The sequence below is a fragment of the Hetaerina americana genome, unplaced genomic scaffold (genome assembly GCF_022747635.1).
Source record: "Hetaerina americana unplaced genomic scaffold, ioHetAmer1.1.p SCAF_4, whole genome shotgun sequence".
In the NCBI taxonomy this organism is placed as follows: Eukaryota; Metazoa; Arthropoda; class Insecta; order Odonata; family Calopterygidae; genus Hetaerina; species Hetaerina americana.
In genome coordinates, this window is record NW_027286985.1 from 61,380,933 (window position 1) to 61,406,913 (window position 25,981).

The window sequence follows — 25,981 nt, forward strand, 5'->3', positions numbered from 1 at the left end:
GATTGGAGGGAAAGGAGGCTAATCCGCAACCTGTACATGTCTCAGACTGCTCAGGTGCGGGTGGGAAACGGGGAGTCAGGATGGGCAGTTTTAGGAAGGGGTGTGAGGCAGGGTTGCCCATTATCACCGTTGCTGTTCAACCTGTATGCAGAGGAAATGATTAAAGAGGCATGGGAAGAATTCGAGGTAGGAATGAAAGTGGGCGGGGAATTCGTAAAATCAGTTAGGTTTGCTGATGACCAAGCCTTAGTTTGTCAGTCAGCCAAGGGGCTGCAAGCATTGCTGAGTGAATTGGAAATTCAGTGCGACAGGTATGGGATGAGAATCCATATTAAGAAAACAAAGGTTATGCGATTTTCTAGAAAGAAAAAGGCCAAGCTTAACATTAAAATAGGAGGGCAAAAACTAGAGCAGGTAGAGCAGTTTACGTATCTCGGTAGTGTTTTGGACCAACACGGTCAAAGTAGTTGGGACGTAAGGAGAAGAATTGCGCTAGGCAAAGAGGCTTTCACAAGGAGGAGGGAGTTGATGACGGGGACTTTGAGTAAGGATGTTAAGAAAAGGCTCGTAAAAACTTTGATATGGAGCGTAGCTATGTACGGTGCGAAAACGTGGTCATTGAAGCAGGAGGATAGACGTAGATTGGAGGCTTTTGAAATGTGGGCGTGGAGAAGAATGGAGAAGGTGAAATGGACAGAGAAGAAAACAAATGAGGAAGTACTTGGTATGGTGGGAGAAGAGAGGGGTTTGTTGGGAGAAATCCTGTGGAGGCAGGAAAAGTGGATGAAGGGGGTATTGACCGGCAGTAGGATGTTGAAGACTGTGATAGAGGGTAGAATGTTGGGCAAAAGAGGAAAGGGAAGGAACAGGATAGGGATGTTGGACGGGTTGAAGGGAGGAAGAAAGTACTCAGAGATGAAGAGGGACCTGATATAGAGTAGGATGATGGATTTTGTGTTTTGTTAGGAGTAAGAAAATATTTGTTTGGTAGTTGTGTCCATCCAAAAACCTACCTTAACCGGTAGATTACCTTAAAAAAAAAATATATATATATGGCGAACACATACAGTATTCATTCTTATGGATATGGATCTAAGGAAAAGGGATAGGAACAATTATTTTTGGCGCTTGTGATCTATTCGATTCCGCCTTCCTCGCCATTTCTATATTTGTCTTTTATACATTTTCCTATCCATTTTTCTTATATCTACATCCATGTGATTGAATACTAGTATGTATATATTTTTTCCCGTAATTTTTTTAATTCTCGAAGATATTTTCTGTTGACTGGAATGATTTTACTTTTAAATTGGCTGGAAATGGGGTACTTTCTATTCTTAAAAAAATGACCTCAAGTGGAAAAGGGATGCCGAATCACGTCTCACCCACTCCTTTCCAACTTCACGGTCCGGACCTTAAGCGTGTGGTAATGCGAGGAATGCATCCTCCCATCCTGTTTTATTTCTCACCACACTGGCCCCGAACGGAGATGTAAGGACGAGGTTGGTGGAAGTGCGTGCTGAAAATGCCGTTCATTCAGGGGAAAACCCTCACGATGTTTAATTAGTTCGTGTTCGGGAGAAATGGTGGTTGAGTTGTGGAAAGAAGGGGGTGAAATCACACGATCACGTCGGGACCCGAGTCCGTGGGGAGATGTGGGCCTGTTCCAGAGATTTATCGCTCCTTTAACCCCGGGGATCGGGGTCGGGGAATCGAATCACGTCCTCGCAATCATCCCATTAGAGCTGCATCTTAAGCAAAAAAACCCAGTCAGGAGGCGATTTTTCAGCGGGGACGTGACATCACTCAAGCCTCCGTTTCGGACGGATAGCCCTCGAGTCTCACCGCCCATTAGCCGGTTACTGAGATCTCTTTGAGTGGTGTTGGGCGGACGGAACTGGGGATCTTATGGGCCGATCCTCCCCATCGTCTCCGGGAGAGATCGCATCTCTCCCTTGCAGCGAGCGCACGAGGCGCGAAGACTCCGTACGACATTGCTGCACGCCTCTGTCGATGCCACGACATCACCGTCCCTTCGTTGTAATACATCAAATGGAACTTTTCACGATAAGCAGATGCGATCAATGGTTGCAGAACTTAGATTTCTTTGAAGTTTACCCGGAAGGCCAGAAGTGCTGGGTAATGATCGGGAGAGTAAACATCAGCGGAGACCCGAATGTTATTTCAGGCGATGGGCCGAATGATTGAACAACCGAGTTATTTCATTCCTAAATGAAGCCGCATTCTCCCAGCATGTGAAGAATGTTTTCAATGCTTCGATATTAATTCTTCATTGAATGCTGAATAAAGAAATGAGTAACTTTTAACTTGAATCTTATATTATTTGTAACCGGTGATAGCTTAGGTGTAAATGACAGAAGCTGTTGATGTACTATGAGTAAACGTAGTCTACCAGTCGGGGCAGGTTTTTGATGCTGTCAGATTGTATTAACTGCTCCATTTACAAGGCCCACCGATTGAAGTTAACCGTTCTTCAACTCCACGTACTTCCTGCCTCCCTTCACTCCGTCCTATACAGGTATATCTATTCTTTTCCTTCCTGTGCCTCCCTTATCCAATGCTCTCCCCTCTATTTCACCCTTCAACTTTTACAGAAAATAGGTAATTTTTTGGTGGTTGCAATGTTAAGCATATGCCCACCGTAAAGGAGTTGATTCTTAATGGATCGATTTTTAACGAATCGGGACGCAAAATAGATACAGTTCGGGAGACCAATGCTAGTACTTTTACTTACCGTCTAAATATTTACAATCATCATTATTGTGATTCCAATGGTTGCAACGCTGAAACTATCTGAACCAACCTTTTTTACACCAATTGAAGAGTGCTTAAATTAAATTAATTAATAATTACTTAATTCCTTATTAAATGAAAAGTACTCTATTCATGCAGTTTGCTTTTCTGATCCTAGGAGAACGGTCGATATAATAAAAGTCGCACGGACTACTGCTAGCCCAGCGTCCAGTACCTCGGCTATCCCATTCGATTGTCGAATTTACCCGTTGTCAATTGTGATAAGGGTGGGTATCATGCACGTAAAATTTTGCCCTTTCGTTAGGACTACTTTACAAATCAATATACATCCGGGTCGCTTTTTTTAAAAGAAAGAGCACGCATATCCTTTTTGGCGGTGTGCTGATGAATTTTGTGAAACAGGACTAAAGTCTCCAAGACGGCCACTTCAGGCCACGTGAATGGTATGATTATATCTTTAATGAATCAAGATATCACCTGCGTCAATCAATCGAGGTCTTCTTAGCCAAACCTAGGTGCACTTGACTGATTTTTAGCAAATCCTGGGTGCAATTTTTAGCAATAGGTGTTTACTTTAAAGTCGGGGCTTAAATTCTTGCACTTTATTTTATTGTTTTAAGTGAATGGAAATGGATTCAATGTGTCAGAGAATACGATATGCTATGTTATTTGTTATTCTGTCATACGTAAACATTTTTCAGATTGATATCCTTCATTGAGTTAAATGAATTTTAGGTTACGGCCTTATCCATCACCTTCCGCGTTAAAAAAAACTTTTTATCTTATTGTTTTCACGTATTTTCTAGATCATAACTGAGGCAGACCACGAAATATATAAGGAAACGTTTTGTGCTTGGCCACTTATTTCCGTGGGGTTAAGTGTAACCTTTTCGTAGCGTTTGTAAGTTAAAAAAAAGTTCAATTTTTGTACTTCAATGCGTTTTTTTTCCCAAACACTTAATGTTTCATAACATCACGTCGCTTCGAGAGTGCCACATTGAAGATTTTTTCAAAGTGCATGACTCTTAACATGGAAGGTGATAACCACGTTTCACGGTTAGCATCTTCTTTCACGCTTGGAATGTTGTTTCGAGCGTCACTTCCTTGACCGTCTCTTTTCTTTACCGCGGACGATAAAAATCGTTGGCTATCATTATCACCTCGATCAATTACGTGTAAATGTCTGTTTTTCAGCCTCTAAAAATTTCTTTGAATGAATCTTTACTTGATAGTCGACCCGACCCGATGGATGGTTGGCGGAAAGTATATTTCAACCTGTTTTAGAATTGCTGTAATTAAGCTGCTCGAGTATGACAAAATATGCATTACGTGACTTTGGTGGAAATTAATTTTGTGGCTTCATTTTTAAAACCAGTTTAGACCTGGTAAGGCTTTTTAAAATTTTAATCTTTCGTGAGGCATTATATTCTCATTTTTCGCATGTTTGCCTGCATTTCACGCCTTCGTGTGTGTACTTATGCCACTGTTGAACTTTTTTCGCTACTCCTCATGTCTGAGGTCATAATTCTTATTTTAAATCTGTCATGGTGGACATTTCGATAAGCTATCTAACTGAAAAGCACTTGCAAAAAGGGCAACCTTATCATAGTTGATTATTTATATTTAAGCGCAGCGATTTTAGAATTTCTCATTACTTGGTACGTTTTTTATTCTTGTGATTCGAAAAAAAGAGCATAGATTCTATTAACCATATCGCGTTGATTGAAAGAAAATGTTATTATTAAGGAAATTTTCGTATCAATGAACGTGTTGATGTTACCAGTAAAAAAAATAAGATGGACAAGTTAATCACCATGAGTTGGAGTAAATAACTTCATGGATGCGCGATGGCTGGTCACGGATAATGATGGGAAGTCGAAAGGACGGGCGGGGTTCTCTCACCACCGGGGCTGGATGTAACGCTGGCTAATACTGCAGCCTCTCCTCATGAATATTTGTCGCGGGGTGTAATTGATAGTGAAAAGACCTTTTCCTCCTTTCATGCGAATCTTGAAGGGCATTAATAATTATCCTAGCGCCACACAGTGCACCACTAATTTTATATATGAGTTCGTTCAAGGACACTTTGAATCTCTCATCACCTTTCATCATAAGTCATTCTCTTTATAGAGAAGTGATCGAATTCATAGAACTGATTCCTTATATCATTAGACGCTTGTTGATTCGAATTTAAAGCGTTCACCCGAGTTATAATGCCAGCTCAAAATCCATGGTTGGTCAGTTCAGAAGGGGCAGTCCCTTTTCTTTAGGCTATGTTCGGAAGTTTTTTTGCAAGGTATTCGAATCTCATTCGCATTTCATTCGCGTTTTTTATTCTTTACGCGTTTGGTATTCGATGTATGTACTCCAGTACGCGGAGTCCATGCTGTTTTTATTCGCTCTTGGATACTAAAAGGGTGCACTACATCTTCAAGGATATACGTGGTATAGCACGTGGAAACTACAAGGTATCCTGAGTGGAGTGATGCCCTGCGCATAGGCCTGGCAATCATAAGGTCCAAGGTTCCGATCCCATTCCTCTGGTGGTTTTAATATCTGCCGAGGCAAATGATTTACGTGATGCATACAATAGCATTATCTTCAAGGTTAAATCGGTTTGAACGTTTGCCCCAAATCATTTGCTATTTGTCATTGAGTAACTTGATTTTTTAGCGATGAGTAGATGTTAAGTATCTCTCTCTCAGTTTTACACACAATGAATAGAGAATGTCCATTGATGAACTTAGTCCAAAGCATGCCGAAATTTTCCTTCTTCCGCCCCAATATTTCTTCTTATAAACAAGTGCAGACTGGGTGGTAAGGTCCTCGTCTTCTGACTCAAAGGTCGTGCGGATTCGACTACTGCTTTAAGCATGGGTGTTTTGAGCTCTGGTTGTTCGGCTCTTGGACTGACCTGATGACAAGCCAAGATTGGTTTATCAAAATGCCAAAGGAAAGCTGTCTACCGGATACGTCCTGGGAGAAAAAAGAGTGGATTTACATCAAAACCTTCGAGGTGTCAGTGGAGCCTTTTGCAAGACCATCTTGCTCTCTATTTCCGTTATCATATCCATATAAAAAAATGTGCGGATGCTGTATTGGTTTTTAATAGCCTCCTTGGGGTACTAGGTGCACTACGGTGCAATACACTTGTCTAGTCGCCGGTGTAACTTTCTTTCTTCTTCACCGAAAGGGAGAATTCTATTATTTTCGAAAATTACTTGCCTATAGTAACGCAGCAATGTTTTGACATATCCAATTGATTTCCTTTACTCTCCTTGTGAGTCCTTGCTATCGCTCATCATCGAAGAAAGCCTATTTTTGGTTCATTGCCGTGGACACGTCTTGCTTCAATCGCTTTTGAGCCTTCTCGTGAGCGGGCAACCTCTCCCGTCACGTAGCAGTTTATTTTCACGTGAGTGCCCCTAAACGCTCGCGAATGCGGGGTAACTTCTTTAGGTGAGGACGGGTTGAAAAAATCTTAATTCTCGAATGAAAGCCAGTGGAATCGCTTCGGCTGTCGGAGAGGTCGGTCACGCCCCCTCCCCTTCTCCCTCCTTCCTTCACCTCCGCCCCCACTTATTCCTCCTTCCCTTCACCCACCCCCTCCTCTCATCCCGGTCCGTTGATGGTGGGTCGGCCGCGGGAGGCTGCGAAATTCCAGTAGCCGCCAGGCGGTGGAACAAGGGCGTACGTTGTTTTACCGGGGATGCCTGACCGGCTGCGAATGCGTGGAGGGGTTAAGAAAATTTCCTCCCCTCGCAGTGTTCTCCCTCCCCATCGCCTCTCTCCCCTCGACTGCATTGAGTGGGGATGTACGTATGTGCAACGCGGTACATAAATTGTGCTCGTGGCGTCTGGTTGAAATCTTCCCCGACCTTCGGGAAAAAAGTCGATGAAATTCTTCCTTCAGTTCTACGTTACGTTCGGTAAAATCGTTTCCCAGCCGCAATATCAGAAAAAAAACGATTCGTGGCCATGAATTCAGTTGGTGAGAAGAAATAAACTGTAAACCTCGTAAAATTAAAAAAAAATTGTCTATCGATGTAGCACGGCGGGTGTTTTTCATCCGTTAAAGCATCATTAGTTACAATATAAGTAAATTTAATAATATTGTCCATTTCCAATAACCAAATATATTTATTTCTGTTTACTCTTCCTGGCAATCCACCAAAGGGTGAAACCGATCCTGTAACGTCAATAAAAGTGTTTGTTGGATTTTAACTAATTTTAATTATTTTTACCAACCTCGTGGAGCCTTGTGAAATTGGAAGTTCCTCCATTGAGGTGATTGAGGTGAGAGATGATGAAAAATCCCTTGCTTGTTGTAGTTAGAAGTTGATTTAATCTCGCTGTAAGAAAGGGTGGAATTATTAATTTTTGTACCATCACCTTTGTAGTAGTAAACAGTACACTTAACAAAAAAATACATGGTTTCAAATAATGCTAGAGCCCCATAGAAAGCTCTTTTCGCGTGAAAATTACGAGTATGAAATATTTTTCTCCATTTCTGACGAAGATATGAAAAAGTGTTGCAAAGTTTACTGATTTCCGATAAGAAGTCAAGGTTAAAATGTGATAAAGAGAGACAGAAATGTTAATTGATATTAGAAAATGCGAAAAGATTTCGGGGGAACCGCGATGGGTGAAAATAAATGCCAAATATGAGATAATTCTGTCAATGAGAAACATTCCGTCATGAGAACGTTATCAAACGGAATAATCGTTTGTCAGCCCTCAGTCAACATTTTATCGGCTGGTCACTGAGATATCTCCAGCGAAAAAATAAGTCGGTTAAATTTATGAGTAATTTTATCCACGTCTGCAATTTAGCTTCATTTGCCCGATGTATCCCGAACATACAGGATTCTGCATTTTCACCTGATGAGGCCGCACGGCGAATAAACCTAGGTCGTGCACAGGTGAAATTAGAGTTTGTTTATTTTTGGTACGAAGGAATTCCACTGATGTGCTCCTGAAACCATTGCGTTCAATTGTACGAGTTTGAATTAATTCAGAACCATTAATCATTTAGTTCATTATATTTAGTCGAAGGAGAGATGTATAATAACTATGACCCTTCTTGTGACTATAATTACATTAGTTAATGAGTGCAGTTCTTCCTCTCCACCCAAACTGCTGTAGCTGTGTCTATTTAACCCAAAATATGGTATATCACTTCTCTTCCATCGAAAGAACCGGAGTAAACATTAGCTTGATTCCACGTGCCAAGTATCGGTACACATTTATTTTATTTATTTATTTATTTATTTATTCAGTATTAGTCCGAAAACAGCACATTTTGGCATTTACATCGAACTATTAACAACGATAACAATGGTCACATTTACAAACACCCAAGCTCTAGGTGGAGGAAAACTCACCTAGGCGGAAATCGAACCCGCGACCCTTGGAATGGCAGACGAGGACGTTACCCAGCCGCCGGCGATTGTAATGTTCTGTGAATATATTAAATTGACAGTGCGCATTTTTCTTCTTATGAAGATGATATAATTCTCATGTTTCCCGAATTGACGTATATTTTTATTTCATTTGAGGAGGGAAGAAAAATAAGATTTTCGAGGAAAAAAGGCACTATTTATGCGCTATACGTTGATATTCTTTTGGCTGAGTTCGCGAACTGCTGAGAAAGTCTCGGGATACCATTGCTTCGTGGATCAATTCAAGTTGATGCTTGGTGAAAATTTTAAGTTTCCTGCATACAGTTACTCACCGCTGATTGTCCTTAAAGTTTTTAAATTAGCATAATACTCTAGATACATGAGCGAAATATTAATTGCAATAATGTGATACGCTGCCTGCATCTGAATTTGTTTACGTCTGCTCAGGCAGTAAAGAGATCCGTCTGAGCTACTCACTTTCTCAATGCCAATTTAATTAACACTATTTAGAAAGCCTTCGTGTTAACCTGTTTTCTGTCTGAAGAGCGTGCAAATAGCCCGCCCTCACATGTACATCGAAGTGTATTTGATCTTAAGCCCAAGCTAAGCAGTCAACGAAATCTGTATCGCTAACGTGGAGACACCTGACGGCGAGATGTTGAATCTTTAGTCTCTCGCATCCTTCGCAAGTGTTGAGCGGCTAAATTTGATTTGGAGGACGCATATGGGCGTTTCTCCTTTTTTTACTCATTAATTTTATTTATTTTATTTATTATATTTAATTTTGAATCCCTTTATCGATTTTGAAAAATGACTGTTTTCACCCTTATATGCCAGTGCAAATGTTGACGTATATTTTACGTTGCAAAGTGACGGTTATCTCTTTGTTCTTTACTGCGCCGCTAATACAAGAATACCACAGAATACATTTCGAGATTGTGGCCTTAGATGTGTTATGAGACGGATTGAAACTAACAAATCAGAGGTATAATTCTCTTTTTATACCTTTAGAAGTTCCGACTCAAATCGATAATTTGGATACTTAAAAAGATATAACTTATCATGGAAAATACTGAACTCTTTTATCAAATGTACATCGGTGTCTTTGTACCGCGTGTGAACTAGTGTGGAATCATGAATGCAACGTCAATTGGACCGACATAAGTTTTGAAGAAGGAAACGAAAGAGAAAACTCCCATCGACAACGGAAAACATGTATTTTTTGTTTCTTAAACTTAAAATTCTATAATTCTTTTTATAGGCTTTAAGCCTTCCTGTTATGTGAATTTTAGGGAATGCTATTGATTGCAATTAACACATAATTAGAAATGTATTTAAGGCAGAAAACTTAAGTATACTAATGATTTTTTAAGCTTTGCTTCCATCCAGTATTTCCTGCCATCTACTGCGTATCTTTATGCCTTTCAATTAATGGCATTCGTCCAACTTCGAGTTTATCAAAATTGTATTTCCACAAACGTGGAAGAGAATGTTCTTTTTCTCCATAATATTTTCGTGTACTTAAAGATATTTACGCTGCTGCCTCAGTTGTCAAAGCATTTTATTATATGTTGCTTGAGGCAAGTGATCAAGCCGCCATCATTTGTCTCTTTCTTGGCCAAGAGCAAGTGATGCGGCCTGCCCCATGCCACTCCCTACATTCCCCAGTCTCTTTGTACCGCGCCGCGTTGAGAATGTACGAGTACTGGATCGATCGAAGAGGAAGGCTTGGTATTTAGATTATGGGGTTTCTCATCCACTTGTTTTTCTCATCCAGCATTCTTTTATAATTGGTTAGGAATACTTAGCTCAAAACATTTTCTCCTGACCGACTTCGTGCGCATATATTTTTACTTTTGTGGTGGATAATGTGCACGCCAGGTGTAGTCGTCACGCTGTATCTTGCATTAGTTTCTCAATTCGAAGTTTGGGATTTACGTCTCTTCGTTCTTCGAAATCCTTAACAGTGGCCACCTTCTCTTAGAACAGAAAATTGAATCCTTTTCCCTTGATTATCTCCGTAGTCTTACCCCTTTCTTAATTTGTTCCAAGTATTCTTCCCTTGGTATCCTCTTCATAAGGTTTCCTTTATCATTCCCCTTTCATATATATTTCGTAGTATTGCTATTGCTGTAATCGTTACTCATCGAAACAATTACAAATTACTGGTGTAACGCAATTTACTGCCTTACAGATCAATCGGGTACCTGGTACCGTACCTGATGATGTCATAAATCGGCGAAACACGTTGTACCATCCATTTGTAATTTTGCGGAAAGGTACTAGTGATCATTATTGGAATTTGCAAAACTTACATGTCTGAAGCAGTTGATTTCAATTCTCACGGAGTACTCTCAATTATTTTGTCCAGTCCATCAATTTATCCTTTTCTTTCGGGTTTTGTGTTTTTTCGTCGTCTACTCTTGTGTGCGTATATCTTCTCTTTTCTTACTCATTGTGCCCACTTTATTTTCGTCAGTCGACTCGAGGAAACTCGATTTCTTCGAAGAAAAATGCCCGCACTCATCATAGACAGTTTTTCTGCGGGGCACTAGATATCACTCGGGAGTTTTAAATCAAAGGTAAATGATGGATTACACGCGTTCCATTTTTCTTCCTTTGGTACAGTTTATGCCGTCAGTTTTAATCTAAATTTTTTTGTCAAGCATGCATTCTCCAGTGAGAGCCATTATCAATTTTTATCGCAGTGAGTGAAGGACAACAGTATAATGAAGTGGACGGACCGTTTCAGTTCGTAATAATAATAAACATGCAAATGAAGTTAAAAATATAAAATACTATTATAGTAATGAACGCCTGAATTCTGTAACGCACAAAGTGAACTTAGGCAGGGGAATGGTTAAAAAAAAGGAAAATTCATGAAGAGATATCTAAATGCTTGGTTGAAAACGTGACATTCACCTGTTCAGCTTTGCCGAATTATACCGTGTGTATTGTGCGAAAAATATCTTCGAAAAGCATTAATGTTTGATGACAATTAATTTTTTTTCTAATCTAATTAGTTAAACAACTTAAAAACACTTTACTTTTTAGATTTTACTTTTAGACTTTACTTTTAATTTAGAGGCTAATAACTCATAAGTTTTTTGAGATTACAATTTTCATATGAACGAATCAATCAATGTTTTCAAGATTGCTTTGCTCTTGTATACAAGGTTGAATTATAAAATAAAATTAAAATAAATGAATAAAAATAAAATCAAAATATGAAAAAATAATTTCAAAACATTTTTTTGCACGTACGCGGAGTCAATGCTCAACGTCATTTTACGTGTAGTTTCAGACGAACTCCAGTGTACTCCAGATACATTTCATTATTTTACTCATCCATTCCCATAAAAAAATAAAGATATTTTCCCCCGTGAGAAAATGCATATTTCCCAGGTTATGGCTGTATCAGCGCCGACCATGAGCTTTTTACGGTAAGAGTTGGGTTGCCGATTTATTAACTTAACCGTGCTCGGGATAATTGAGTATTTTCTTTCTTAATAAAGCGCAACGCAATACGTGGGATTGGAGTTCGGATTATTATTGTTGTAGCGGGCATTCCTTCGTGTTTTTATCGTCCGTCTTACTCTTTGTGGGATGCGAATCGTTTCGGGGGAAAAGCGAGGCAATTGATGCACCGGGAGAACTGCAAAGTCTGGAATGAGACCGTTGCATTAGGGTCGCCTAATATTCCATCCATCTCCCTAGTTGGGAATTTAAGTGCGTATTTATGTTTCCTGTAGTTCGCTTCCATTTCCAACCACTGCCGCCCGTATGATTGTATGCCAATCCGAGGTTTAGATGTACACGCATTGGAAGTTTCGCCAATATTGATTTTAAGTTTCTCGCGCCGGCGGTGTGACTCATCCGATACCGTTTCTTAAAGTGCACACCGAAAATTTATCTACGAAGGAATTTGTCCACAATAAATAATTATGACGTCGTGAATATCAAGAACTCTACCTGCTTTATATAGATAGGCGCTCACCAACATTTTTTGTAGGATTAATAGAAAGTCGAAAGGTATTGGACAAAACTTTTTATATATTGTCTCTGTAACTCCACCGATCTCAGTTATTAATCCGACGGTTAGTTGAGATAATAGACCACAACTTGTACTAAAAAATGCCTTAAAATGCTAGTGAAATCCACACATCAGAATACGTTTCCCTGTATCGCCCGTGGTTTCCCAGGAAGATCTGGAATCCGACAAATCACACAACTTGAGTGAAGGCGAGGGTGTGCAGAGGTCTCACCCGGAATCAAACACCAGGACTTTCGTCATTAGCACTCAGGGCTACCCACTGAGCCACCGCCCGCCATATCTGCAACTCGCTTTCTTTATGATATATCTAATAATTAACCGATCAGTCAATGCTGGTGTCTTTCTCACGTAATAATTGATCAACCACGTAATCTTTACCTTTTCGGTTCATGTATCAATTAGCTAAGAGTTACAATTATCTTTACTCTCCAAGTAATTCGATTTTTCAATTTGTTCCATTTCGTAGGCTGGTTCCAACGAAGGCTGGAATATGTATTGTACATGGGCGCTTGATTTGCCAGTCGTCGATATCAAATCCAATTCGTAACATAAGTAGAATATTACGGTATTAGCAATAGTTCACCGCTCAAGGTAGGTTTTCGACGAACATAAGGACTGTCTTTGGGGAATGGCAAAACTTTTAATCCCCACCGAACCCGTCAGGAAATACACTAAAACCCTGAATTCCTTTGAACCGTTTTTTAGATCCGTATATTTTATGCCTTCCTTCACGCCGTCTAAAACAACTAGTCGTGTCCTCCGTCTACCTCCGTTAGCCAAGAAAAGTAGAAAGAGCTTGCTATCACGATTTTCTGCAGTCCATCACCATTAAATATTCCCTGCATCCTCTTTTTTTGTATGAATTTAATGTTTCACAACAACCCTCCCCATTTCACAACTGTGCGCACCACTACTTTTTTTCCTACCTATTCATACCATTACCATTTTTCCATTCTACTTTTCAAAATCCCTTCAATTACGTTTATCAATGATGCTCGTGATTAATGCAGAAATACTCATGGTAAAAAGTGATTTTATAAATCTTGGCATATGTGTCCTTGTACCATACAAAGCCTTTAACCATGTTTTCTGCGGCAAAGTACAGTAATTTATTTCTCGAATATTTCAACACACTCCCTTGTGTTATACCCAGCATATGCCGAATACCGTGCCTTGAAAAACGCAACATTCATTTATCCCTCGTGAAAAATTCCTTGGGGAATCGGTTTTTTATTTTGCTGTGGTAACGAAAGTGGTATACGTGGCGAAGTTATTTTTTAATGCTTACATTACTATTCCAACATTCGGTGAAGCGCATATAAAAAACACGGTGGTCAACTCTAAGGCTGTTTTTTGCCACGTGGTAATGGCAAAGTTATTTTTCATTACTTAATTTTCCGTGCCAAAATTCAGTTGTGTGTGTGTACAAAAAACATGGTGTTTTTTTTATAACCACCTCGTGTCTGACGTGTGAAAATCACACGTCCAGGGTTGGGTTTCAGTTCTTTGCCGGGTGGTTTCTCATGAAAAAATCGAAGCCGAAAAATCACACTGTCTTGTTAAAGTTGAATGGTGTTACGGGAAACGAACCTGGGCCCTCCTTTTAGTACCCAAACATTTTGTCGACTGGGCTGCCATGCCCTTGTCGAAGTGTTAGACCCGAACTATTCTTTTTGGATAAAATTTGTCAATTTGATATGGTAACACGACATTTACTTTTTGTATTTGCATGTAAATGTATAAACGTCCATTTTTTACTGTGCTCGGGTATTCGTTCTTCTTTGCTGTTGTTTACCTACGTAGTTCATATTATTTAAGTTATTAATTGACTAAAAGTAAATTTATTGATTATATTTCGGTACTTAACCTGACATCCTAATGGAATTTCTCATATGTTTTACTTATTTTTCTTATTTTGTATGCTAAAAGAAATCAGTCAATACGGATTTATTTGTACTACCCCGTTTTCAGGCGTTCATTCAGTCAATAGTGGCCTTAAGAAATCGCATTGCGTTTGTTTGTTATTTGTAGAACTGAAATTGCCTTTGCATTCTCTTCTCGTAGAACTACTTAAAGAAAAAAGCTTCTGCGTGGGTTTTTGTCTAGGTAGGGAATTAATATTGATTCAACTGGGTGTTCTCGTCTCTTTTATTCGTGATCATTTTATTTGCGTTCATCACTCTCTTCCGCAAGTAAAAATCTTTTGACTGAAGACAATGGAAAAAAAGACTCAAATGCTTTCTATGCAAGGCGTGGGAAACCTCTTGGAAGTTATGTTCGCTGTGCAACGCGAATAGTGATAAGCGTAATTATTTCCGGTGCAGGTCTTAACTATTCCAGAATGGAATACGGAGCCCTCGTTCGAACACAGTTCCGTTACTCAAACGGGTTCGCCGATTCGCATGACAAGTAGAGATGCGTTTCCCACAACACTTGCATAAACGAAAAAAAAAGATTATCTATGAATCTCCATTTCAATATCGTAATAGAATGTAATCGAATGTCTGACGTTGGTAATCGACAGTACTCTGGTGGATTAACGGTTGACGCAGTTATACGTGTAGCGTAATCTTCACATCACGCTTGTAATAGATCATGAATTTCTTTCTTGCTTTTTTTTAATCCACGCGGTAGAATTTCAACCCAGTGACTTTTCACTTCCAGGCGTGCAAAAACATTTGCCGACCGGATTGAAAATGTTTTTTTGAGTGGCCTGTAAACACTTGACGGTAATACTTTATTATATCCTTTTTGCCTGTGTTGTGAAAATTCATTTTAGAATTTTAGTGATCAAAAGTATTTTTTGCAATAGTAAGGATGGCATTTGTTACAATCCGAGTATAATTCAGTTTTGATTCATAGTGTTCGCATATGAATAGGTCGTGATTTATGAACCGTGGATGATTCGCCTATTTTCCAAGAAGAAAATATGTTTTTACTTCTCAGATCATTGCTTTCGTATTTTCTTAGGATTAGTTCGCCAATCTTGATTAGTTAAAATTTGACTTGATAGCGTAGCAAATCGTAATTTTTTATTAACGCCTTCCTCTTGGAGATTTTGGAGGGTATTATTAATTTTCAAATAAAAGCAATCCAAAAACAATTTCGTATTCATAGGTTGATAGTGTAAATGTGCGTCAACTGTTTCAAAAAGCCTGAGGCTAAATCATAGTGAATTGTTTTAAATTTCAAATTGAAACATCATTTCGTATTTAATATTCGGAGCCATGAATGCTTTACACTATGTTTATTAGTATCGGTTCCATTAAGGGATTCCTATGTATTCATGCGTGGTATAAAATATAATACACATAAAATATTACATGCACATGGGCACTTCCCTAAAATGTCGGGTTCATGTTGCATCGATTTTACGATTCGGGGTACATTTTAGCTTTCCTGTCAGGTGACTATGCCGGCCTTACAAGGATGTTCGAGCAATAAAGTCCGTTTCAAGTCAAGAGGAGGTGGGGAAGTTGGCGAGTCGGAACATATTTTCCTTTGGAATTCCTGAGATGTCTCAAGAGGCATATAATGTGCGGAACAAATTCATTAAGGCTCATCCAGTGTGTCACTGATGAGAGGAAAGAGGCTCCCGAGCATGGGGTGTATTCTTCATAGGACAACTTTACAATTTCTTACGCGGGAAAATTGCCCAATGCTTAATTCATTGCATTGCCCTCAGCGAAAATAAAACTTTCTCATGCCGCCAGCAGTTCCGAATGTGATAACTTGATGTATATAATTAGTTCAAATTAAATAAATGAGGTTTGATAAAAATTAGTTGAACATTTATTTTAAATCAATTATCTTATAATAGAGGTATAAAATAAATCAGATTAATATAATTTATTAGATATAACTATTCAATTCAATAGTGTATAGACATTATTTCCTCAGTATTTGAAATTAATACACATCGAAATAGTTAAGAATTGGACAATTTATTGTTATTTTAGCATTAATTGTAATCAATCAACTTTATGTATGAGAAAAATGTTGTCAATCAAATAATCTTAAGGTTAACTTCCATGTATTTGACTTAATATTCTGCTGAGGTAATTAGTATTGTTATTTATTTTACGGAATTTTGAACGCCTTCCCTATTAAGCATTATCTATGCTTGGTAAAAAGAGCTCATCCTGATAAAAATATCAAATTAGCCATTTTAATTTTTACCTTTTCGGAGTAGAAACTGAACAAACGTTTATGTTTTTGCTTAATTATAAATTCCGAAGATTCTCGCACGAATGGAAACTATTGTGGTCCGCAGAACGTGTCCAGGAATTATATGAGAGAATTATTACAAGAATACGACCAATCATAATTTTACGGTCGTTCGAAGTCCGGTATGTAAATGTTATTAAGGTCCGTTTATTTTTGACAGTGATTATTCAATTTGCAACTATTCAGTAATCACAATAATAAAGTTAAATAGTATACGTGGAACGTCGAAATTATTCAAGGTGTTAATTGGATAACGGTGTTATCGTTAAAATTTATGTCCTATAACTTTCCATGTAGATCGAATGCTTTGTGAAATACGTGTAGTAGATTTTCGTTGAATTTCCCAGCAGAAATACCCTTAGGTTTAATATTTTTAATAAATAGTTGAAGTGCCTATTCCCCTTGGGGTTTTCTCCTTAGTAGCGAAATGAATATACGAGGAAATTAAAAGTATTTCCTTGTTGGTGCCTCGAATTGTTGGATCAACGTCAATATGTATATACACACATACCTAAATACTTACAAACAAAATTCACCATGAGTTTCACGGGGAAAATATTATTTCCATCTGGGATCAATGTAGGATATTAATATATGAAAGATTGCCTCTAGCAAATTATATGGAGTCAGGGAACAACATATTTATATTGCATGGTTTCGGAAGTGAGAGGTTGAAATAATGAATGAAAGGAAATCAAAAGCAGTAATGTGCTGTGAAATAATGAATAATCCAGCGTTTCCCGATATTTGCCTCGAGACTCCCAGTAGAGACCTTAGAACCAGAAAAGGGCACTGGAAAAGGAAAGAAATTGATAAAATTAAAACATTATTAATTTAAATGTCAGATTTATATAAAAAATTTTCAGTCGTTTCGTCCCTTCAGAGGTGTCTACTGAATAATTTTCTTTTACCAATGGACTGGTTTAATGCGACCCCTGTGGTTTTTAGTCATTGGTACGCGAAATAATGGCTTAAAATGCCAATAAATCAAACCAATTTATGAGCTAGTATTTTGGTTTAAGGTCCACGTAATTTCATATTCTTTCATTTCTTGCTGCTAGCTATTATTCCCTGAAGTAGTAGTAGTTTTGAGGGGAGGCGACCGACAGCTAAGGTCATTTGCGCCATAGGGGAAGGACAGGAAAGGATGAAGGGTGGAGAGAAACCCGGCGTCGGCATTAGCCTACTCTTTACGAAAGGCGCCAAGGGGTCCGCGGCCTAACGTCCCATCCGACGGACGGCGTACTAACTCAAAGTGCCCTCCACAAAGCACCTCAAGTAGGGATCGAGATACCTCTGAAAAATATTCAACACCGCCGGGATTTGAACCCGCGCCCTCAGGGTGGGAAGCCAGTACGTTAGCCCCCGCACCATCTCGATCCCCTTATTCCCTGAAATATAGCGTTGGTGAGATACTTGTAAATTTTAAAGGTGAAGATAAGTGCCAATGAAAAGTTATTGGAGGACTCGACGTGTGCCCGTTTGCCAAATTTTCATTTCGATGCATAACGTCATTTCATATCTGTGGTTCGAATGTTCTGCAAAATTCACGATGTCATACGGGTGACATGCGATTCCGGCTCGAGAGATTTGATAGTTGTGAGCGAGATCTGGTTTTGGGATTCAAACAAATCAAGACTTCTTTGTTCCTACTTACGTTGAAAAAAAGCATCAAAATTGAATTAGAGGCCGTTGTCGTCTGGGAATCGGCGTGAATGTCAATTTCGACTTATCCCACCCCTCGGAAAATTATCGTCGTGAAGTACGGATGGCCGGCCCTGGTGAGGGAGCGGTCGTTTTTTGTTTGATCTTGCGGAAGCTTGTGCCTCGCGTGTGCCGTTCTGGTCATCCGCGCAGGGATCCCAACTGTGGAGTACGTCACGCACAGATCTGACCGGCGGATGAGTAACGCGTTCATAGTCCGCATCTCCGTCATCCCCCTCCGGCCGCATCGCTCGGAGGAAAGGGAGAGTGGTGTAGAGGGTAGGCGCACGATGCAGGCTCGACGGGGGTGGCCGTGACTAGCTCTAGGGGATGTCGTTCACTCCGCTCACCGGCGATGAAGGCACCTCTTCCGCATTCTGGCTCGCGACTGCTGGGCGTGCCAAGAGGGGGGACGGATTCTGGCTGATAAAGGGGACTTCCCCAGCATTCCCCTCCTCCCCTCTCTTACACGCGGCTGTTGCAAACGGCAACAGTGACCGGGCTTCTTGGTTTGGTGAAGTGACACTTCAATACAGCCTGAAACCTTCCAGAACAGGCACGTATAATATTTAGCTGTATAACTCAGACCAAACTTCAGTCTTCGGCCCAAAAATCGGTTATGCATACGTGTGTAATGAAGAGAAATACATATATGTGTGTTATACATATGTAATACATATTTCACATATTCATGTATGCATGAATTCAGTTATTCATGCATGTAAGCTCATGTGGTACTTTAAAATTAATATTAGTCATAGTTAAAGTGCATTCTCCTTCCGAATAATGTTTTGTAGAGACTCCCCACGTTGTTATGCTACTTGGTAATCCCTTCATTCGTTCATATTCTCTCACCCCAACGTATTTCATTCACTGTTTCTCATAATTTATCCTTTCTCCTTCTCTGTAATTCTTTCATTGTGTGGTTCCTTTATCTATGGTCGTCATTAAATTATCGTGCAACAGGATATGTCCTTTAAGTTTCCCTTATCTTTTTATGTGTGTTCCGTAATCTCCCTTCTTCATTAGTTATTCTAAGTAGTAATTCATTAGCGACGCGGTTTATCCATTCTGTTTCATCGTTTTGGTCGTAGTACAACATTTTCATTGCTTCTCTTGTGCTGCTTTTGTCCAAATCTTTAAGACCTATAAAATTATTCTACGAGTATTGCGACAATCTATATCCTTGCTGTTTGCTTCTCTATTCTGCCTGCGGTTTCTCGGTATTGCCTGGTATCCAGGGAACCACACGGTTCGGAAATAAGCTGGAGGTGTCCGGAAGCACAAACCGGATTAGCGATCCCCTGGGCTACCAAATACTAGCCATTAGTAATCTGATATCAAATAATTTTAAATTTGAAAGACACCGAGGCAAACTTCCAGCTGATAACTTTTGGGGTAATTCGTAACAATTCAATAAGATGCTGGACGTGTAATCTTGCGCAGTTTTATGATATTCTATTCACTATAGAAATGATGAAAGCCGCCTAACATATCTCAACACTTTAAAAAGACTGAGAGTGAGTTCTAGATGTCATTTAATTTATGACTTGGAGATCATGATCTTCACATTTCCGTTCAGTAAAAGGTTTTTCGACTCCTTTTATTCCACTCTAAATTTTCTAGTACTTACATAAACTAAAAATTCGTTTAAAGCGAATTTATAAATTAAGGTCAGAAATGTACAAAAATGTAAATGAGTTACTTATCGTATAGAAATACGTTATCATTTAGCGGAAATCTAGCTGCAAAGATTCGGACGGGATTAAGTGACGCTGATTAAGTTTCTCGAAAACCCTGAATTACCGATATAACCAGGCCACTCTCGTGTAAACTTATTATATTTGGACATTGACGGTAATTGTCTGTTAAATATCAGCGAAATCTATTCGTACGCTAAAATCAATTCAAACACCTCAAGGAATGCGGATAGCTTTAAAGTCGACGCGTGGAGACAGGGTCGTCGTACCTGGCGATGGGCGTCGTGGGTTATATAAGTCGCCGCTTCTCTCCCTCTCTCTCCAAAAATCTTTGGCGTGGAGCCCCCACCGTCCTTAATTTTACTCTCGCGGTATTGACGTGCCGCGAAGGTCTGAAGGGGTGCAATACACTGAAACCCCTCCCCCGCTCTCTCATTCTCCACAATTGTTTTTCTGCAATTGAACCACCTCAGTAATCAGCCCCAAGGTTAGTTTGACGGATGTATGTAGTGCTCACCTCTTACTTTGCCCCACGGAACATGAAATTCACATATTCAGGGTTGAGGGGCCGTTTACTTTCGCCTTGCATTCCATGAGTTCCCAGGAACATCCCGTACGTTTTCCCATTTGGATATCACTCGCAGTTTTTTCTATCATCATCCTTTCTAAACAACTTGACGGGAGGCAAGATTCCTCTTGTCACCATGGAGCAGCAAATTTGCCAACCTGATGTTATGTTGGTTGTAGTGGCTATGTCTACTCGCGCGCCGAATCGTCTTCTCGCTTTTTCGGCGCGGATATGATTGCTGTTTTATCGGTTCAGTTAAGAGTTATTTAATGGGTTGAGAGCCGGCCGGATCTTTTGATCTCGAGAAGGGAGTCCAGTTTCATCGAGCGGGCTCTCTCAAATGGGCGTGGAGTCGAGGAGGCAAGCGGAAGACGGCTCTCTGGCACTTCGTTTCTCGATCGCTCGTATTTTCTCTCCTCGGTGCTCATCACTCTACATTTGTGCTTCGAGGACTCGGCATCCCTCCAGTACTCCTTCCTGAAGGTACAACATGCATGTAATTATTTACTCGTTATGCTTCACCTTTCAACGTCATAATCCTCTTAGATAATGGATTACTGTCCAGTTTTTTGCGCTGTTCCTCCAATGATTCTCTCCGGTGAGAATTTACAGCCTATGTATTGAATTAACTTCAGATTATGGAGGGTGTTAGCGCCGTTTTCATTTTAAATGGACCTTAAGATATCATGAGTACGATCGAATGATGATCAAACATCATGTTCTATTGTTTTATCATAGATCGCAACTGTGAGCATTCATAATGCAACGCAGATGAAGTTTGTGATCCATTTAAATGAAAAATCTTATACCCTATCGACCTTAAATATTCATTGCGTGTTCATTGTTTCATTGTGATTTTTATTAAGACGCCCAAGAGAAGGATGCTAAATGACACAGGTCATTTTGAAGTTCAAGGACAACGGAAGTATTTCAATTGTCATGAAATCGCTACCAGTTTCGGTACGCCAATCACCCATATTTTGTATAGTCTACGCTTAGACGATATCCCACAGACCCTCCTATAAGGGCGTTTGGCTGGGGTATAGTGCACAGCCATGGTGATATGGAAGAAAAATTGAGAAGGAATATGCATTATTTTATGTATATTTCTCTCTTCGAGTTTCGGTCATGAATTGTGCGAGGGAAAACTTAGTCCTTGAATTATTCTTATCGACACTATACTAATTATGCCACTATTTTCTTGCTTGCAGCTGTAGTTTTGGAGTCATACATGCTTAATTGACGGATCCAGAAGGAATTATCCCCTTTTCCACAGGATTTCTGAGGAAAAATATTTGGATAAGTTCGTTGTTCCTTCTAATATTATGAATGTGTACAACTTTCACGTTTTAAAGTCTGAAACCACAGAGTTTACTATGTAATACTAGAGATCCGAAATATTCAGCGTGTTTCTAAGTTTAAAATTGATGTGCACTATGTGTAGTAGGTATATTATTTGAATGTATTTAATTTATTGCTATTAATGTATAATTTACTATATACTATTGTTTAATCTTCGTCATATATGGCATACAAAGAATTGAGATAATCAATACAACATTCAATTACAGACAACCTTTATCATATACCGTAGTGATATGATCTTCAATAATATACAATAGTAGTATAAATTAAAAATGTATAAATGGAATACTCTCTCTGGTCCAGCAAAGCCAGTCAGTTCTGGCTTGACAGTAGGTGCCACGTAAACAAAAATGACAGCTTATAGTGTTGCAATTATAAAGCTACATATATTGTGTCACGTTTTGTTCCAACCCCTAATCCATTCTGTATAATGGCCAGTCTTTTATTCTCCCTTTCACAGCATTAATTGACTGTATATTCTTAAATATTTAGGTATTTCATTAAAAAGTAGAGGTACAGTAACCTCCAATTTTCGTCTTCCTTGATATGTATGAAATTTTATTGCAATAAAATTTTTGCAAATTAAAAAAAATATTAATATAAATATTGCAATATATGATAATATACTTAATATTATCCCTTCATAGCAATTCATTTTTATTTAAATCAGGTATTTTATATTTGTCATAAAAATAGTTTCCTATTATAATGGTTTATCTATACAGCCTGTCTACAGGCAGAATTCCTAATTTTTGAAAGTTATTTCTTCCATCTAGAGTATTTGTATTTTTTGATGTAGCCTCAGACATAGTCTCTAGGATATTTTGCTGTTTATTTTTTAGTGTATTATTTTTTCTTGAATCAGTTGATCCCCAGACGGTTATACCATATCTTAAAATACTCTCATCCAGTGCAAAATAAACTATTTTGATGACATTCAAACTTACAAAACTAGTAATGTAGTTAACTTGACAAAGGGTGTAATTTAATTTGTGATTCATTGTTAAAATATGTTCACTGAAGTTAATATTTTGATAAATGATTACCCCGAAGTAATTATATTTATTTACTTGATTTACTTATATCAAGAAGTAATAAAATAATTAGTGTTCATTTTAAAGGATTAACATTATTAATCTCCCCTATAATATCAGGGTATGTACCATAGAGATCTCTATCCATCAAATTCTATTCTATGGTGTTGCTGAACTTTCGCAAACTCTAGAGGGATTTTTGTTTTTCTCTAAGAATTAATGTTAAGTAGCTAATAACCTCATGGCCAAGAAATATTGGAAATGGTAGCTATTTGTAAGAAATACCTTTTAGAACAAGATTAAGGATAACGAGTGTAAATTATGCATTCATAGGACTTAGGGGTTTTATATATAGTAATTTCTACGTCTGTCTCATCAGGGAAATTTCCGAAGATAAACTTTATTGGAATTTCAAGCTGAATTCTGAAAATATTACCCTAAGATTTAGTTGTTTGGTTCCATATTCCGTAAAAATATGTCCACTTTTTTAGCCTGTAAAAATGGGGATTATTAATTCTATCACCGGACGATTCTGGTCTCCTCTTTTTATTGATATTTAAAATAAGGACAAACTTCGCATTCCAAATTTTTAAAATGGAACAGTTGTTACGTCGAAAAACCTAGCATAGTAATTACACGATGGCTGTCTTCATCTGATTTTGAATCTTTCTCTTAATGATTTCAGCAGTTATCGGAGCAATTAATGCCTAAGTTTTATTTATTTGTAAATTTTTGATTTTTGTGATTAATAATTTTGCGGGAAATGCCATAGCGGCAATATTTGCGTGGCTGTTCGAGTTATTAATGGTGATTCACCTTGAAAAGAACCATATTGATCTGAATTACCACACGGATCTCTTCAGCGATTCTGTAGGAAAATTGTTATTATGAGTGGAAGTAATTTCAATCACACAAATGGGTGAAGAGTCACATGGAAGTAATAATTTGAGTTGCTTCGGATTAAAATCTGTATATAGCATGGAGATGGAGTCTTTTTAACGTATTGTCTTTACAAACTTTCCTACAACTATTTCGAAGTTATTCGTCGAATATAAATTTTGCAAACTTATGGATGTGAATGGGAATGCCATCTGCTCCGGATGGCATATTTAATTTAAAATCCATGGTAAAATTCTACAAAGAGATACTCCATGTCTCGTTTTTATTATGTTATCTCATTTATCTCTGTTTTCTATGAGGAAATGTATTGGGTAAATCTTTTCATTGTTTTATTGATATTTTGCTTTCCTTGTTTCCAGTGCATATTTTGAAAAAAATGACCTTTCATCCTTTTCTCCCACAGGGTGAGGCAACCTTCCCCCGCCAGGGCCTTTCAATCGTCTTGGCTCATCGATTCGCAGTGGCCCCTCCTCAAAGGACGCTGTTGCCATGGGCGACAATCCGCCCCTCCCGCCCCCGGCCCAACGGCCCTCCGGCCTCAGGCCCCCGTCCAACATCCCTGGGAGGATAGCCCGGCCTTCGGGGCTACCAAAGCCCCCACCGACGCCCGGTACCCCTTATCCCCCGACGCCCGTGACGCCGTCCGCGCCCACGCCTCGCGCCAGTGAGTACAAAGATACTTCTTTTTTTACCGGTCCGCCAGTAGCGTCGCTGCTTCAAGCGCTGCTACGCTTTTTAGTCTACCGGCCAGCATTTCAATAGGATGATCCATGGAGAGAGACTCAAACCACTCGATGCAATTGTACGTACGCCTCTGTTGGTTCTGTATGTATGGGACCTACATCTACTCAGCCACCACAGCCTATCTCGGTCCATTCACGAGCTCAAGTTTTCTTGTTTTTTTTAAATGTTTTTATTCAGAAAATATTATTGTTTCAGAATTCGCTTCCTCTAATGCGCGAATAATTTTTTCGTATTTATTAATTTTATTTTACATTAATCCGTTCGCCTTTCATTTCGAAGGTTGGTGGACTACTGTCCGCTAATGTTTCGATCCTCTTCCTACTCTAATTCTCATATTTGTTGTTTCCCCTCTTTCCCTATTTGGTGGAAGACTTGTCCCTTCGTCTTGCACGTTGGGCCTTTTCTTAATCTATGTTCCCCGTCATAGTTCTCTTAACAAATCCGTTGTGTCCCAAGTAATGTTCCATCAATCCCCATCTTCTCTTTTGTCCAGCGTTCCTTGCAGTCTTATCCTCTTCTACACCTATCTATTCTACCTCCTTATTCGTTTAATTTATTTATCTAATCTCAAGCACCTTAATCCTGTTCCAGGTTTTGAAGACTTTCCCCCTGTACTGGTTTGTTTGCCTTTCCAATGGTCTTCGTCTTGTATCCATATAGTTTCACGCTTCACACGAAAGTGTGCAGTCTTTATATCCCATGAGAAGTAAGTGTTCTGTGTACTCGTCATTCATAGTAAAATTTAAAGCCATTTTGAGCGGAGTAATTTTCTATTTTGTAAATCGGCGAACTTTTTTTGAGTAAGATATCATTCATCGTGCTGATTCCTTTTCACGCTCAGGACTCGTCAATTTTTTTCCTCTCCTTTATCATTGAAAGTAGCTGATGATAAATTGATAGCTAATGTAACTTGATGGTGAATGTTCGTGCTCGTCTCTTCTATCCCGTTAAGGTAATAATTTGCATTCGCACTTCTCCTGCCTCATCAATGTACAAAAGGTGTGATCTTCCAGCAGTTCAGGCCAGCATTTCTTCAATGGAAGTATTTATTCGTCGGGCGTCGTGTCATTCTTTTGAATCGGAATTCCGACCATAATTAACCCATTCTTGCGGAAGCCGTTTTTATCTTCCTCATTCCGTTTCCTTTAATGTGACGCTAGTGGCGTCTTGGTGAGGTTGTTAATCGCGCTCTTGAATAGACTGGACTCCTACCGTCCTACCCACGCCTGCCTCCACTCATTTGTGCCAAATAAATACACGGAACCAGTTTCGGACGAGCGGCGTGGTAAATTTCCCCTGGCCCATCCACGCCCAATACTCTTCGCGGTCCGGCGCTTTTTTTCTGTCGTCGTCTCCGCAGGATCGGTGATCTTAAAAATTTTCAAGAATGCTCGATCGTCTTCGTATGGAATGGGCGGCCCGCCTTCAAGTTCGAATTTTAAATTTACTTTTGAAATACAATATTTGATGGTGTTCCGCCTCTTTTTTTATCTCCTCAAATAACTAAA

At 39.1% G+C, this 25,981-nt stretch overlaps 1 protein-coding gene across 7 annotated transcripts in view; it reads left to right on the forward strand.

The window, feature by feature from the left end:
- The window catches only part of CLIP-190 (Cytoplasmic linker protein 190), a 242,731-nt gene that overhangs the window by 68,252 nt on the left and 148,498 nt on the right, over positions 1-25,981 (forward strand). For all 7 annotated transcript variants that reach the window (XM_071590881.1, XM_071590879.1, XM_071590880.1 and 4 more), the window contains exon 2: positions 24,133-24,393. In XM_071590881.1, coding sequence (XP_071446982.1) covers positions 24,219-24,393 — 175 coding nt within the window. In that variant the 5' untranslated portion in view covers positions 24,133-24,218. The remainder of the gene's footprint in view (positions 1-24,132; positions 24,394-25,981) is intronic.